Here is a 15,038-nt window from a genome sequence, read left to right as displayed (position 1 = left end):
AACGTCATTAAAAAGGCAAGCACGACGTTGTCTTGTTTCCAGACGAACAGAAGTTGCACAATTTCAAAAATTACAGCCTGTCACAGTGTTATAAAATGATTCGAATTCTTCAAATTCGATAGAATTATAAAGAAAAATTATTAAGGAAATTGGTGGAATTTCTCTCGTAAAGTAAACTCGATAGGCAATTGCCTCGAAGAATTTTCGCAATTTTCGTCTGCAATGGGACAACGATGAAAAGCTTGAAATTATAACGTTTTTAAAACTCGTGTATTTCGACAGAGAAGCTTGAAAATTTTAAGACGACCGACCAATGATTTCTCGCTTTCTATCGTCCGTTGTCTACGAAAGTGTGAACGGACTCGTTCTGCGAAAACAACTCTCGTCGCTTTTCTAGACGATCGAGCGTTTCCCTGAGCGTTTTCGCCGAACAAAGAAAAACTGCGTGTTTCACGAAACGTTATAATTGCTGTTTCCTGCTTTGCAAAGTTGCACAACGTCTACATCTGGCTTTGTACGAAGCTAATAGACCTTGAACTTATTTTTCATTCCGACGACGCTGTACGTTCGTTTCGTACGCAATCGCTGCGGTCGCAAAAATCGACGGTATCGCAGCGTGTTGCGGTTTCCGATGGATTCAGCGCAAATATACATCGAATCGAATAAATAGAAAGGTATTCACTTGGGAAGAAAAAAGAAAAAGCGAAAAAGGTGTAAATAAATATCGTTGGTAATGGCAATAATACGCGAGATAAATATTTCATTTTGTTCTAAACAAAGGGAAAGATTACGACCCGTGGTGTAAGAAAAAAATACCATAAGCCCGGTTCTAAACTGCGATCCGCTTGATAGATTCCAGAAACAGTAAACAGTTTGGGAAAAGTAAAATTTTAAATTAGAATAAGAGAAATATATACCGGAGTATACTTAATTGAAGAAAAATAACAATCCTAATGTGTTCCAAACGTTTCCGCCCATTTTTACGTGCGTTTTCATTGAAAGCAGAATAATACGATTAAAATAACTTTATTTTCTAATAAAAAGAAGAAGAAAGAAACGTTTTAAATCCCAAGTTCTTCGATATGAAGCCCTATTTGCGTTCGATTACTGCGAGTCAGTCGTCGCCGCCACGAGATACGAAAGGTGTTAAAACACTGTCCGACTTAATCTTTGTTATCTTCCTATTGTTCCATTTCTATACGAATTATCGCTATTTCGTATCCATTCCACGTAAAACCACATGGACAATGGAACGAAAAAAAAATATTTAATCTGCAATTGAAACGCTAACACATAAGCAGTGATGGAACAATGAATGTCCAGGCTTTAAAAGGTCACGAAACGGGCACGATTAAACCAATTAATTAATTAAAATGTTTGCAACTCGTTCAACCTTGCGACACAAATGATCGTAATCATAGCCGTGATCATAATCTAAAAGAAATGGTCGCTTATCGAGAATAACATATTTTTGTTTATCCATCGTCACGCTATTAGCCGAATAAAGATACAGCTTTGGAGAGATTATAGGAACATTTGTCTTAAAGAAATATTATAACGATATTAATTTGTAAAATTTATGTCAGGATTATAAATGACAGCATCATAAAAAAGGTTTAAAAAATTACAGAATACACGGTGGAAATATTCGAACAATTTCAAGTAGGATAAAATCAATAATTTTCCCATTAACAACGCTGTTAGCATCGTTAGCATACTTAAACGTACCATTGCGAGAATTAGACGAAAAGCGGATAGAATTGCAAACGTAGAGCTACAAGATCGACACGACGGAACTCGTTAAACGAGAACGCGACCACGGATACGTTTAACGATTTTGCACCATTGGAAAACATAGCTAATTAGTATTTACGCTGCGGCACGTAGCATGGTCGTAGATTTAAAGGCCGTTCGGTTCTATTTGAAGCGTAATTTCGTTATCTAGCGAATGTGCACGTGCCACGCAAGGATGTGCGATAAAAGGAAGCATTAAATTGCGTTCCTAGATTCATTCAGCTGTTTGAGTATTAAAAATAAATTTTGCATTTTCGCTATCCTTATTTTTATCACATTTCTTAATTAATAATTTCCGTATCGACGCCACTCCAACAGAGAAAATCCTATTGGGTTGCTCTTCTTTTCTTCTTCGCACAAATATTTATCGTATATTATGCAGACTGTAATATAATCCAGGAAATGACTCTATGTATAATAGAAAAGGAATTATATCTTCCAAGTGGGACGTGTCTTATCGTCTAAAAGCTTCGAATCATAATGCGTCCATAAATTTTTTTAAAAGAAGTCATCTGCTACATTAAGGTCGGCTAATGTCTTAACACTTTGACTGCCACGCCGAAATCACATGTTTCACTCAGAACGTCTCAGTGTTTTATCACAGTGCACCGTTAGATGCAACACTTGTTCTCATTTGTTTTTTTTTTTTTTATTGATGTTCTAATAAAAATGTTTAATTGTTCGATGGGGCATTTTCTATTTCAAAGTATCTTCTATTTATCGGTCATATTCAATACTAACTGTTAATTGTCATTCAATTTTTACAATCGTAAAAGGTTCAAGCGCTCCGGTTACCAATGACCACACGGTGGCGTCACAGGAAAAACCACATCGATCATATGACCAACGTGACAGTCACAGTGTTGTAATCTTCGAATATTTTCTAACATCTGTGAAGAAAATAAAAGAAATTAACATCCGTATGTTCGTGGCGTTGATCTTGAATCGAGAATAAAATTTGAATGCGAAAATTGAAACGTGATCGCTTCACCTATACTGCGTGTTTCGTTCTGCGACACAACCATATACGACGTTAACATGTATGTGTTAAAAGTTACACGAATTAAACTAAAAATAAGCCCCAGATTTAAACGCACGCGAAACAAAGTCTCTTTAATTAAAAGCTTAATTAAAATTTAATTAAAAGGCCCCGGCGATACCAAACTTTGACGAACGAGCCTCTGACACTTGACACGGTCGATTTACCATCGAACAAAGCGAATATCGCGACCCGTTATTCGCACGTTATTTCGCTAGCGTGCGCGAAATCCAGGCTGCAATTTATCCTTTCGTGAAGAGACGGTTGAGACTTATTTGCATCGTACCTTGGCGAGTTTACTGTCGCCACGTTGGCGCGCTTTCAATCGCGAATTAAAAACCGCTCGTAACGCGGCAACCGATGCGAGAAACGACTCGTTTGCGAGCACCTCCGTGTCGACGTCCGCCTTCGAATATTTCTGGAACGGAATAAACGAAGCGCGAAACGTATACGCGCGTTGTATATTCTTCATAAGCGAAAATCACACGGGGCTACATAATAAATCCGTTTCTATTGACTTTCTTAGTTTTACGTTACTTCGTCGGCGAAGTTGGAAAGAGAGGCGGCAGATTTTACGCCACGTGCTATGTCGCTTACGCTCAGTTCAAATTTCCCTCCGATACGATTTAACGTAATTTAGTAATGGACATTTATTTTCACTGCGAAACAGCCGAGAAAAACGAGATTGAATTTAAATCAATTTAAATTTTAATTTAAACCTCGCGACAGTCTAAGAAGAATAAGAATTTCACTTAAAAGATAAAAACCAGGGAAGACTTCACATATATTTGAACGTGTCCTGATAAATGAGAAAATGCTACATAGGACAAGGAATTATCGCGAGAAAAGCGAAGAGACGAATCGTTTTCACGCGTTGCAATTGCAACATTGGCGAGAACAGAAGATCGCGTATACGGTTGCGCAAAGTCGGAATGGTGTAATTAAACGATCGGAACGGCGAATCCAGAGACAATAGTCGATGATGTTGGAGCGTAACACGGTGTATTAACCCCGGTCGCGATATCGTTTATCGAGTTTCCGCGATAATCGATGTGGGTCGCACGTGCAACAAGAGGATCCGCGGAGTCTCGTGATTTCGAACAGATCCTTTCGAACGAAACGTAGAACTCGAGAACGTGGAGGGTCCTGTACCTAAGAAATTTCCTATTTTCAACTCTGCTGTCGAAGGTGCATAGACTCTAAGAAATTAATTATCTACTATTAATTATGTACAGTATGTTACGGACGAGAAATCGTGGATTATAAGAATCAACGAGATCTTATTGTACAAACTGTTCATCTTTCAATAGATAAAACAAATAGAATTCCACCGTACGTGGTTCACGTGGCAACATTCGAATATTGTAAACACGCGAATAAGGAAATAAATGAAAATAAATAATCATAACGTGAAAAATGAAAAGATCTCTGTAACCTGTAGCAGATAACGGATAATTTGCGTAGCTGAAGCGATTCGCGTTCGATAGTTTCCGATGCATTTCATAATTGGTATAAATAACCAACGCGGTGGCATTCGAGGAAAATGAGATCAGCCGCGAAAGAATTCCGGCTAATCGAATCGAATTAATCCCGGAATTCGAATGCACGAGATCCAATTTTAGCGTTCAACGTTTTCCAGTCGCAGCGGGTTCTTCGCAACTATGAAGGACCGTTGTGCAAGCAACGTAACGAAACCGTGTGTAGCCTTGTCTGTTCGATTAATGCGCCGGATCCTAACGTTTCTTGGACGATGCACGAATTAGAATGCCGTCGTTCAACAATTATAGAAACCGCCTTCTAAACGACCAAGATCCAAGAGAAATGGACCTCCGACCAGCCGAGCCTGTCCCTCTCTGTAGATACGTGCTTTATTTTCGTAAACGAAAGATGATACTTGGCGGCGCGAAATCGTCTATTTTGCGTAGGATTCGTAATCGACGATCGTAACGCTCGAATTGGCGGTCGTCTGGTCGAAGATCGTCGATTTACCCCGTGATTCGTGGGCTCGTAAGCGCCAAACTATAAATTCTAACGGTAACGAGACGCTAGTTTCGGTGTTTCCATTTCGTCTTTCAGACCGCCAACATTTGTACTTTGCCGATCATTCGGATGATACGTCGCGAATTCCGTGTTAAAGTATCGCGTAAAACACTAAGGGCCTTTTCGTTTGTCGAAACGAGAGCGAAATCGGAGCATAAAAATTCGAGGATTTACGAGGGTTAAATATACCCTTTACATGCGGTAAGTGCAATCATCAAAGAATAATTTGCTGTAGTTCTAAATACGACAGGATATTTATATTCCTTTAAAATGGATTCGACGACTCGATATAACGTTTACGCGTTAAACGCAATCACGAAAGAATAATTTACCGTTGTTTTAAACGTGCAAAATAGTTTATGTTCCTCTAAAATGAGAAACCGGCAGAGGTTCGTCAATTGTTCGATGATCGATAAAGGACGATTATGTAAGTAACGATCTTGCTATCTTCGAGATAGTTGCGCGTTAACGATTACGATATTCTTTATGCGAGAGATTTCCTTATTCGTTAAAGTATAACCGCGGGAAACGAGAAACGATACGCAACTATTGTAGCTCGCTCGTAGAATTTAAATCAAGAAATACGGAGAATGGAATTTTTACAGATTATTTTTACTCTTACGAACAAACTGTGCAACGCTTGGCTCCACGTCCCAGAATCAAATATTTAAAAGCTTCTTCCACTCCGCCACGAATTCTTCGAAACTTTAAGAAAAATTCCATCGCTGCGGATAATACGATAATTTCGAAGAACTCTCGATCGCAACTAAACCCAGCGCAATCGTAATACGAAATAAACAAATTCCACGATATTGCGCGTTCACAGCCGACAAGTTTATATCTCACGAACCTCGACGACCACAGGAATCAGCAAAGTTCTGACTAGCAGAATGCAAATTGGAAAATACGTACGTCATTAAGAATGAACGATCATGGTCGCGAATCAACACGACCGATAATGCGATAATCGCTGACTTTTCCGAAAGACGTTAGATACGATCGTACAGGCGCGTCAATGGCCAACTGACACTCAGATAGTAACGTAAGATAGTTCACTGTTATTTTCATAAAAATATCTATAGCGTTGTAATAAATAACGTTCTACATTTGTTATTAGGAAAATCCATTGTACTTGTATTGAATCGTAAAAACTTATCACATGAAAGGCTAAAGCTATAATTGAATTATGAAACTAAAGGAGCGATATTCGCAAGGATTGATACACGCCATCGTTCATAAACATCAAGATATTTATAGAACGTTCAAACATTATGTATGTGAAATTAAGACACAAGTTCTAACTCCACCCTACATAAATAAAGTTTGCATGTTCAATGTTAGACTAAAGTCTCATTTTTACATCCACCACGTTCCTCAATTATTGCTTTCAATTTTCACATTCTTATTATTAATTCATCTATCGTACTCGCTTTTATTTAGTACAAATTACAAATGAACTTCTCGCGGTCTTTCGTTTGACTTGTTCGACAGATTTTTAATAAGAGTAAAATCGCGAAGGCCGGCGTATGATCGTTAATTCGTCGTGTGCATTTTATTATACCTACTAATCTCTGCCCATGCGGAATAGTACTGACTCGTGTAAATAATTTGGAAAAATTTCCGGAGCGTTTGCTTGTACAAAACACGGCGTTCTAATTGATTAATCGCTTCCCTAAATCAACTGGAGCCATTTATCGCGTTTTATATAAAACCAGATGCTCTAATATTTATAGACGGAAGTGAACGTGACTGAATTCAAATATTCTACATCTTGACTTGCGCTACTAGGATTTTCAGGACACGATTTGCTGCAAGAGCTCGCATTCGTCACGGCGACGACAGATTGTCCGATGGACTTTCAAAGCTACCGAAGATGCGTGTACAATGGAAATCGTTATCTGCGTTTTATCGAGTTCTCGTACGATCGAGATCGTTTTTAGATCGCGTAAATCGCCGTGATTATATTTATCAGCGTAGCTCGCTCGAGGAGCGCGAGAAGAATATCTGGTACTCGATGTTTAGCCAACTAAACGAGCGTTCTGTGAAAATAAACGATGAATGCCACGTGCGATTGCTCGGCACGATTAATTTGGCACGGCGATAACGAAAAGAGAAAAGGCTGTTTCATCCTCGTAACGGTTCCTCTTTGCGTGTCTCGCGAGCGTGATCCAAGCGTATTTCGCCGGCCGTGAACTCATTCATGATCGTAGAATCGGCTCGATGGCGCGTTAACTAGTTTCGATATCGAATTGGAAAGTGTTCGTGACGGAGACAACAGGTGTACGTGTCACGTTGTTGCGAACCTCTTAACCTTTTCACTACCATTCAGAGAAAATCCTGACTATGGATTAAGGACACTTGTATGCATTCGATGTTCGTGACAGTGTTGTGTCATTGAATATAACGTTTAGCTGGATACATTATCGAAGTAATATATGACAGATAGAACGCGTATCGAAAGTGAAAAAGCGCCGAGAATGGTCTTTGTAGCAGAAAGTATTTCAAACTGAAAGCATTAAAACGTTCTCTTCGATATATCATTTACACGCGATTTGCTGGAGAATTTGCTGTGAAAATTGAATGCGCGCGTAATTATATAAATCGAAACATAATTTTAGAAACGTAGGATAACTCGGTTGTTCGGAGAAAAAATGTTTAACTGAAATTACGTAATCAATACTTATTGTCCCCGAACGATTCACGTTACTTCCACGTTCTTTCTCTAATTGAAGCGCAGGAACGCTGTCCAAGGTAATAAAAAGAAAGCACCAAACAATCCATGTAATCGATTTTCCAACAGTAGCATCAGTCTATTGGCTTTTCCACGTCGTTCCGAATTCAACGAATTCGCGAGATTTCAAATAGAAAAATGAAGGGACACGCGGGGAGAATACAGACCATCGCACTAATGAAAAATTAATAAAAGATCACAGACATTCGACCGATTCAGTGATTGAAATGGACGACAAATTAAATATTAGCGAAGTGGGTCGTGCTTTCTTTCGATAAATATTGTAATTTTCATAGACGAGACGTTTTCAATATGAAAACCGCGTTAAATTGCGCGTGATCGTACGTTAAACGCGTCTCGGATCGATTTTACGTCAACCCGCAGGTATTCCCGGCTGCTTCAGAAAAGGTGCAACGCATATCTTCCGACTGGTCGTCCGTGAATGCCACGATACTAATGATTCAAGGCCACTATTGACAATCCACGACCTATTATTATTTTCAAATACGACGTCGAGCTACGAACAACCTTGCTTAGTTCTTCTCGTTTCCTTTCAATTTTAACGTCGATTGTTAGCTAAAAAAAGAAAAAGAAAGGAGTAAACTAAAGAACGTATCTTCTAACTCGACGAAGAATGAAATTGAAATTGGAATTGGAATTGGAAATTCATATAGAGAATCGTTTCATGAGGCAAACGAACATTACGAATAGCTTATCGAATTTTTATCGGGTACTTAATTCCGACGTTATCGTACGATGCTATTGTCGACCATTCTTCTTTCTCTTCGTATATATACATACATTGTCAACAATCGTGGTTCCAATAAATTGAGAATACGTGTAATAATGGAATTTAAAGTAATGCCATCTAAATGGAAACGTTTAAATATTTTCTAGAACGCAGAAAACCTGCTTTCGAGAGTGTTATTTTTAATATTATACAAATGTGTTACCTCGTAAAAAGAATGATCTAAGATATACTTGCCATGAATCTGTATAATATAGCATAGAAATATTTGGTGTTCTTATGCAAAATAGCATTCAGAAATGTCCGTGCTTTTGGTAGCTTCAAAGTGATTAGATGAATAACTACGTTATATTGGATGAAAGACACCCTCATAAAGGTATAATACCGACGTTCAGAAGCGGCAGAATGATTCAGGGCATTTTACCGATGCGGGCCATTGAGGAAACTTCGAACACGTGTACCAAAGGACTGGCAGTGGAACCGTGCATGGTGGGGATAAGCATCGCGCGTCGTGCACGAACCAATGCACTAGCAGCTAACACCCAGTTAGATAGTCACTATGCTTTTACCGCGCTGTTCGACAAAGTCCAGTAAATAACTTCGCGATACGCTGAACTTTTACAGTGTAGCATGGCCTCCAAATTTGTATCTATAAACTCTTTTCGTTTTACAAATTCTTTACATACGATAAATATTGTAATAAATATGAGATTTAAATCTTCTATCTAACTTATATATTGGATACTACAAATAGGATATTATACTACCACCAAGTACTATGCTACTGCTACCATTTTGTGTGTCTGTTACATTTGGACAATAAACGATACTTAATCGGTATTTAATCTGATCCTAGAAACGTAAGATTGATTTGTAACATATGTAAAGTTTGTAGGTAATGAAAGCAAGGACCATTGCACGTACGAACCAATAATATTGAAGCTTAAGATAAAAATAATTGTAAGGAACAAGAAGTTACTTACCATTGAGACCATATTTTTCCTGGTTCCTCTTAACTTGGTCAAGAGATAATCCTTTGTCAGAATCGACATTAAAGAAATTTACCACCTCGTCCACTGTTTTACAATGACCGTCCTCCATGGTTACTTCTGTATTAGTCACTAATTTTATCTGTTCAGTGACTGTCCACGTTCATTCACACTGCAATTTTCTGTAATTCAAACAGACAAACAATTATAGATTATTTGTTCTTTCAAATAAATATTCATTTTCTTTGCAAACATGCACAAATAAACTGATCTGCTCATCGCATAAATATCAACTGCAAATAACAAGTGTAACCAATTATTGAAAACAGCAGAAATTATTAAATAACCAGACAGATAACAAAATGATTCTACAAAGACAGACGTTTCGATGCACTTTAATTTCAATTATTTTCAAAGCTGAAATATAATGAGAGCTATACTCCTTCAGATAAATCCTAAACACTTCGTAAGGCCGTAAAAATACATAGTTTGCAGAAACTTGTCGAAATAAAGATTCCCAGAGAGCGGAGCTTAGATAAAGGCGATGAGGAAAAATCACCGCGTGCTCGCAATTACGAGCCAAGCCGTTTCAGGTTAAACCTTTGTCGTGGAACGAAACTTTTCAAGGTGTACGCACCGTGATTTCCCCTGATCGTTCGACGCGAAACGTACAAAGTTCGATAACAGAACAGAAGTAAACTCACCAGTGACCAGTACGAAGTATTCGTTGGCGACGTGTCACAGAGAAATTACGTTACGGCTGTCGAATATTTAGGTTAGCTACAGGTCCCTAAGATGCACTCAAGCACACAGCGAGAGAGAGAGAGAGAGAGAAAGAGAATGAGAGGGAGGGAAGGAATGAGAGAGAAAGACGAAGAAGAGAAAAAAAATGAAACGAACTGGCACGAACAAACTTGCCGGGCACTGAAATGAAAAGTTCTACGGCCGATTAACGACGTATCACGATACGCGGGCACAGAAATTTAAGACGCTCGTCATTTTCTTCACGATATATTTCCCCTAAATGCTAAGCAAACCTCCTCTTCCGTGAGACTGACACGGCGAACGACAAATCATTGCACACGTGCGCCACCTCGCGGAATGCGCCATTAACAAGTTGCAGCGTAGTTGCCCGCGCGCCGTCTACAATGCAAACGTAATTATAAACATAAATATCCAGTTAATCGAGATTCATTAACGCGTTACGATTACTCCATATGAATAGCCCTTCACTTTTCAAACTATGGAATTTCTATGAAGTCGAGTCGTTCGTTCACTTTTGTATTTCGCGAAATCCACGTCACAGCGCGGCGCACCGTATAGTATGAAAATGCGTGCGAGTCGAATGAACCGAGCATGTGGAGCGACGCCATTGGCTGGACAGCGTTCGTCAAGTATGACGCACTCAGCTATTTTCAGGCTTCTGCTAGTCTATTTCCTTGGCGCGTATTTTAAGACATTCAAAGGACATGGCTAATATTCTCGTTATATAACTATTGCTCTTATAATTTCATTTCGATCGCTTCGGTCGATGATTCGCGACGGAGCGTTGATTTTCGCGCCATTCGACAATTTTCGTTCGATTAAATACGGCGGCCAGGTAATCGAATCGACACCGAATGATTGTTAGGTGGTTTCGTTATATAACTAAGTAACCGGCTGTCCGTAGATTGTATAAAATTTTTGAAACCCGTTACGTAACCTAACGAAAGATGACTCGACAATATAGAGTTGTTTTGCATCCGAATCTTTCTTGCATTTAATCGATCACGAATAAAAGATCGATATTTTATCGCTCGCTGAGTCAACTTTGTTCAATTTGTCGTTCGTCTTGCCAAATGAGATGATGTTATGTAATATATCAGTACCGAAATGTACAATATGCAACGTTCACGCGCGTGCCTAAAATTGGGCCTGTAACTTTTCACTGTTACAGTAACAGTAATTCATCGAACCGTAGCAGCGGTAGTCGTTAAACTGAACCGAGTACATCGAATCATTTCAAACATCATAAACCAGTAAGCTTTCACGACGTAGAAGCTGCAACTACTACTAATGTATGGTTTTATTACTAATTCAAATAAATACATGAAAGAAAAAAAGAGAAAACACTTATATCAACCAATATGCTCAACGATAATCCGAAACTTCCAGTCAACGATTTCACGTTCCTCGACTATATATGCATTTGAATACATATTCATACATAATGTATACATATGTAGATTCAAATATCAACAAAAAGAAGAAAAAGAGTAAAACAATTTCAAGAAACAATTCTGTTTGTTTGCGATTATTAAAACGTCACGTTAATAGGAAAAAGTACACGCGAAGCTAGTATCGACGACGAGTTTCCAAAAGTCATTGGATCGTCGCACGCTCAAGGTCAACGTCGCGGCGACTTAAAACTCGGATGGAGTGCAAAGGTCGCACAGCCAGTGTAGCAAACGCCGAAGCCAAGGTTAGCGCTAAACTTAAGTGTGAATGGAAGAGCGGTGACTAGCCGGGAGACTCGATCGGGGTTACGGCCGTTGGAATCAGTCACCGGGCAGACTCCGCGTCTCCGGAACTCGACCTGTAATCCTATTCACCCGAACGAGTTCCACAACCGAAAGCCCTGATCTTACGCGATAAGAAAAAAAAAATTCCAACGACTCCTCGACGTCGGACTTCGACTCCTTTCCTCCTTTCTCTCTCTCTCTCTCTCTCTCTCTCTCTCTCTCTCTTACTGTTTCGATTAAAAAATCTACAATTCGAACGTACGAAGATATTCAAGGAATCCTGTCAAGCAATCCTTTTGACGCTGATGCGTTCGATCGTCCTGTGGCTACAAGAAACCTGAACAAGCAACGATCATGGTCAAAAGTCGCGATTGAAAACTTGAAAGAAAGTCGCGCGCCAAAATGAACGGACGAAGAGGTTGGTCGGTTGGTCGAACAGGACTGCGGAACACTTGGGAACCGGTCCGAAACACCGTCCGGACGATCAGCTCGCTCGAACGCCCGGGACGCGACTAACCGGCCAAATCGCGCGCGCCCCAGCGGACCATTTTAGCACGTCTCTGACGACGACTTCCTAATTATTTTGGCAGAGATGGCCAGCAGCCACTGATTTCCCTACCCCTCCCATCCTTAGCCGCTACGTTCGTCTCTATCTCACCAGGTACCCCTGTCCCTGTTCTACGCACCGAATCCCTCTTCTTGTCCACCAAATTCTATCCCCGTTCTTATTTTCTTTCTCCTGTTTCCTTCCGTTTTCTCCTCGCCTCTGTCAATAATGATTTTCTGCCTAATTTTCTGCGATACGCTAACTGCACTACTTTCAAATACTTTTGATTTTGCGAAGAGACTGGCTCAATTGCAGTTTCTTAACCCTTGGATCAATGGAACTGTTATTGGATTAATTTGTTCTGATTCTAGCAGTTACGAAGATGTACGTAAGGATGCAGCAAACAGGATGAATCATTTGAATAAAAAACAGGCTTATATGTTAATAGCATAATTGTGTTAGGTAATAGATTGACGATGATATAATATCGGGGATGGTTGGCGGCGTGGCAGAACAGTTTCTATTTGAAGATGAGATGCAACACGGTGGACGAGCTATAAAGATAGGAAATGTAGTACGTTTGTTGGCAAACAAGTAGAGGTCGTGTTTGTATGTAACGTGAGCTCCACATCGACACGTCTTCGATGAAGTAACATAGGCTATGTTAGTTTGGCTGGCTACTTAGGCTAGTGATACACTTTCGAGTAAGAAACATTCGCTGGACGCCGATCCGATATACGTCACTAAATATCTATGACAACATGAAATCGAGCGTATAACATGACGAACGATCGCCTTTCGAAACTTTTGGTATCTTCACCCGCGCAGAAATTGCTCCTAAATTTATCCCTCTCGTACGATCCTATCTACGAGTACTGACTTATCAAATTCTTCGCGCGGTCCTAATCCTCGAGCGTATTCCATCGAATTTTCCACAATTTCGAAATAGATTTTACCGGAACGAAATCCCCCCGAATTTCCAAGTTCGAGTCGAGGACCCTTTCGAGATTTTTGTCACTGTACACCGAACGGAGCATATCGAGTACGTGGATTCGACCAAACACACATATTTCTTTCGAGAAGCATTGGACATCGACGAAAAACAGCGTACGATCTTTCACGCTGTTCGTTAAGAGATCCACAATAGAACGATTCACGGCCTCCCTCGGCTAAGTCCCTTTCGGCTTTTTTCGGTCACACAACACTGATCTCGTCCGATCGTCGTTTTCTTTTCTACCGATTCAGTCGATTTTCGTATCACACTGTGTACATGTATCGTCGTCACAAAAACACTATGGGTATCTGGGAAACCTCCTGTGTTCACCTGTTGGTTGTACTCGCGCGGCAAGCAGACTTACCAATGCTTCGTCTTCTTGTGCTTGGCTCCGGGCTGTTGTTTCCTCACCGAATCGATTTCTCGAAGGAAACCGGCACCGGTGCGGCTGGGTCCCGGTCGCACTTTGCGATTCTACGATCGGCCGCGCGTTTCTCTCGCGTTGTACGACGGACAATGCGCAGAAGAGTACCGTGGAAACAGGTAAAGTAAGCGAAAGAGAAGGCGGCGAGTGTGTCACACTGCGACGAACTTTTGCGAGGCCTGTCTCTGCCCGTTGATGCGACGATCCCGATTACAGACTCGCTACTCCTCCCTGAACATCGTACCGTGAGAACGCGCGCTTTCCTCTGGTTCCTCTGCTTTCCTCTTTACATGAAGGGTGGTCGAGGGCGAAAACAAACAAACATTCAAAGGGCAACGCCTGCGCTGCTCAACGAAACGAAGCGACGAACCTCGCCGAAATTCCTTTAAATAGTCCGTAGGCGTCGCTACCTGGCGGCCAGACACCGAACGAGGGAAAACTCTGGCCGGAAGCCAGTGGTCCCGGCGGCCGCCGCACAGCCTCCCGGTTCGCTTCTCGTCGCAGTTTTTTCCATTTAACCTTCGAATTTCACCAGCACACGCTTGGATTCGGGAACCAGCCCGCCGTACCTGCTACTCGCTAGCCTTAAATTTGTGTCGCGAGAATTACGCGAAAGGGTGCTACTCCAGGTAGCAGTTCGTTCCAGCCACTTCCGGTACCGGAACACCACGGCCGCCATTGCGAAAATCCTTCGCGTTGAACTTTACCACTTAGAAGCGATTGCTTCGTGTAGATTTCCCCGTTCGAATAAATTACGTTCGTGCTTCCGCTTGCGATCTGTGCGTAGAAAATAGGAGAATAAGCGTAGCTCGAAATTGTATGTACGTGTTAATTGTTTCATAGAGTGATAATAAAGATACTGGTTTGCCTCAAGGTGGAACGCCGATGGTATTGCTGTTTCTTCCTTCTTTTTAAGATTGTTTCATAGCCAGGTTCGGGGTGCGTCTTTTTTAAATATGATGTAAGACACAAGAATTCAATGACCTCAAATAGAATTACGTGGAAGCAACTCAAGGTCCCGCAGGCGGCAGTTTCGAACTTTTTAAGATCGCCATGTTCTGCCAGTATTTTCGGACAACCCTAAAATTTCATCATTTCCATTTCATTATATTCGTTGCGTACGAGGCAGAATCATTCATTTCCGAGTAACTTCGCGCATACTTCTGCTCCGCGACGTCCACGTTAACGCGAGTCAAGGATTTCTGTTTCCAGAAATTCCGATTCGCGGTTT

The 15,038-nt window shown here is 40.7% G+C and overlaps 1 protein-coding gene across 4 annotated transcripts in view; it reads right to left on the bottom strand.

Moving 5' to 3' along the window:
• LOC126871419 (calcium-transporting ATPase sarcoplasmic/endoplasmic reticulum type) overlaps positions 1 to 14,188 on the bottom strand; it is a 54,097-nt gene extending 39,909 nt beyond the window's left edge. The window contains exons 1-3 of one of the 4 annotated variants that reach the window (XR_007691648.1): positions 12,105 to 12,358; positions 10,046 to 10,101; positions 9,336 to 9,523 (exon numbers count right to left, since the gene is read on the bottom strand). Coding sequence is in view for 1 of the 4 variants with exons in the window: in XM_050630210.1 (XP_050486167.1) it covers positions 9,336 to 9,453 (118 nt within the window). In the remaining 3 variants the exon portion in view is untranslated. Of the gene's footprint in view, positions 1 to 9,335; positions 9,524 to 10,045; positions 10,436 to 12,104; positions 12,359 to 13,747 lie in introns of those variants that run through there. The other 3 variants (XR_007691647.1, XR_007691649.1, XM_050630210.1) reach the window with 3 other exon arrangements.
• Between the last annotated feature and the right edge of the window lie 850 nt (positions 14,189 to 15,038).

The sequence above is a fragment of the Bombus huntii genome, chromosome 11 (assembly GCF_024542735.1).
Source record: "Bombus huntii isolate Logan2020A chromosome 11, iyBomHunt1.1, whole genome shotgun sequence".
Classification (NCBI taxonomy): domain Eukaryota; kingdom Metazoa; phylum Arthropoda; class Insecta; order Hymenoptera; family Apidae; genus Bombus; species Bombus huntii.
This window is presented reverse-complemented; position numbering and strand designations above follow the sequence as displayed.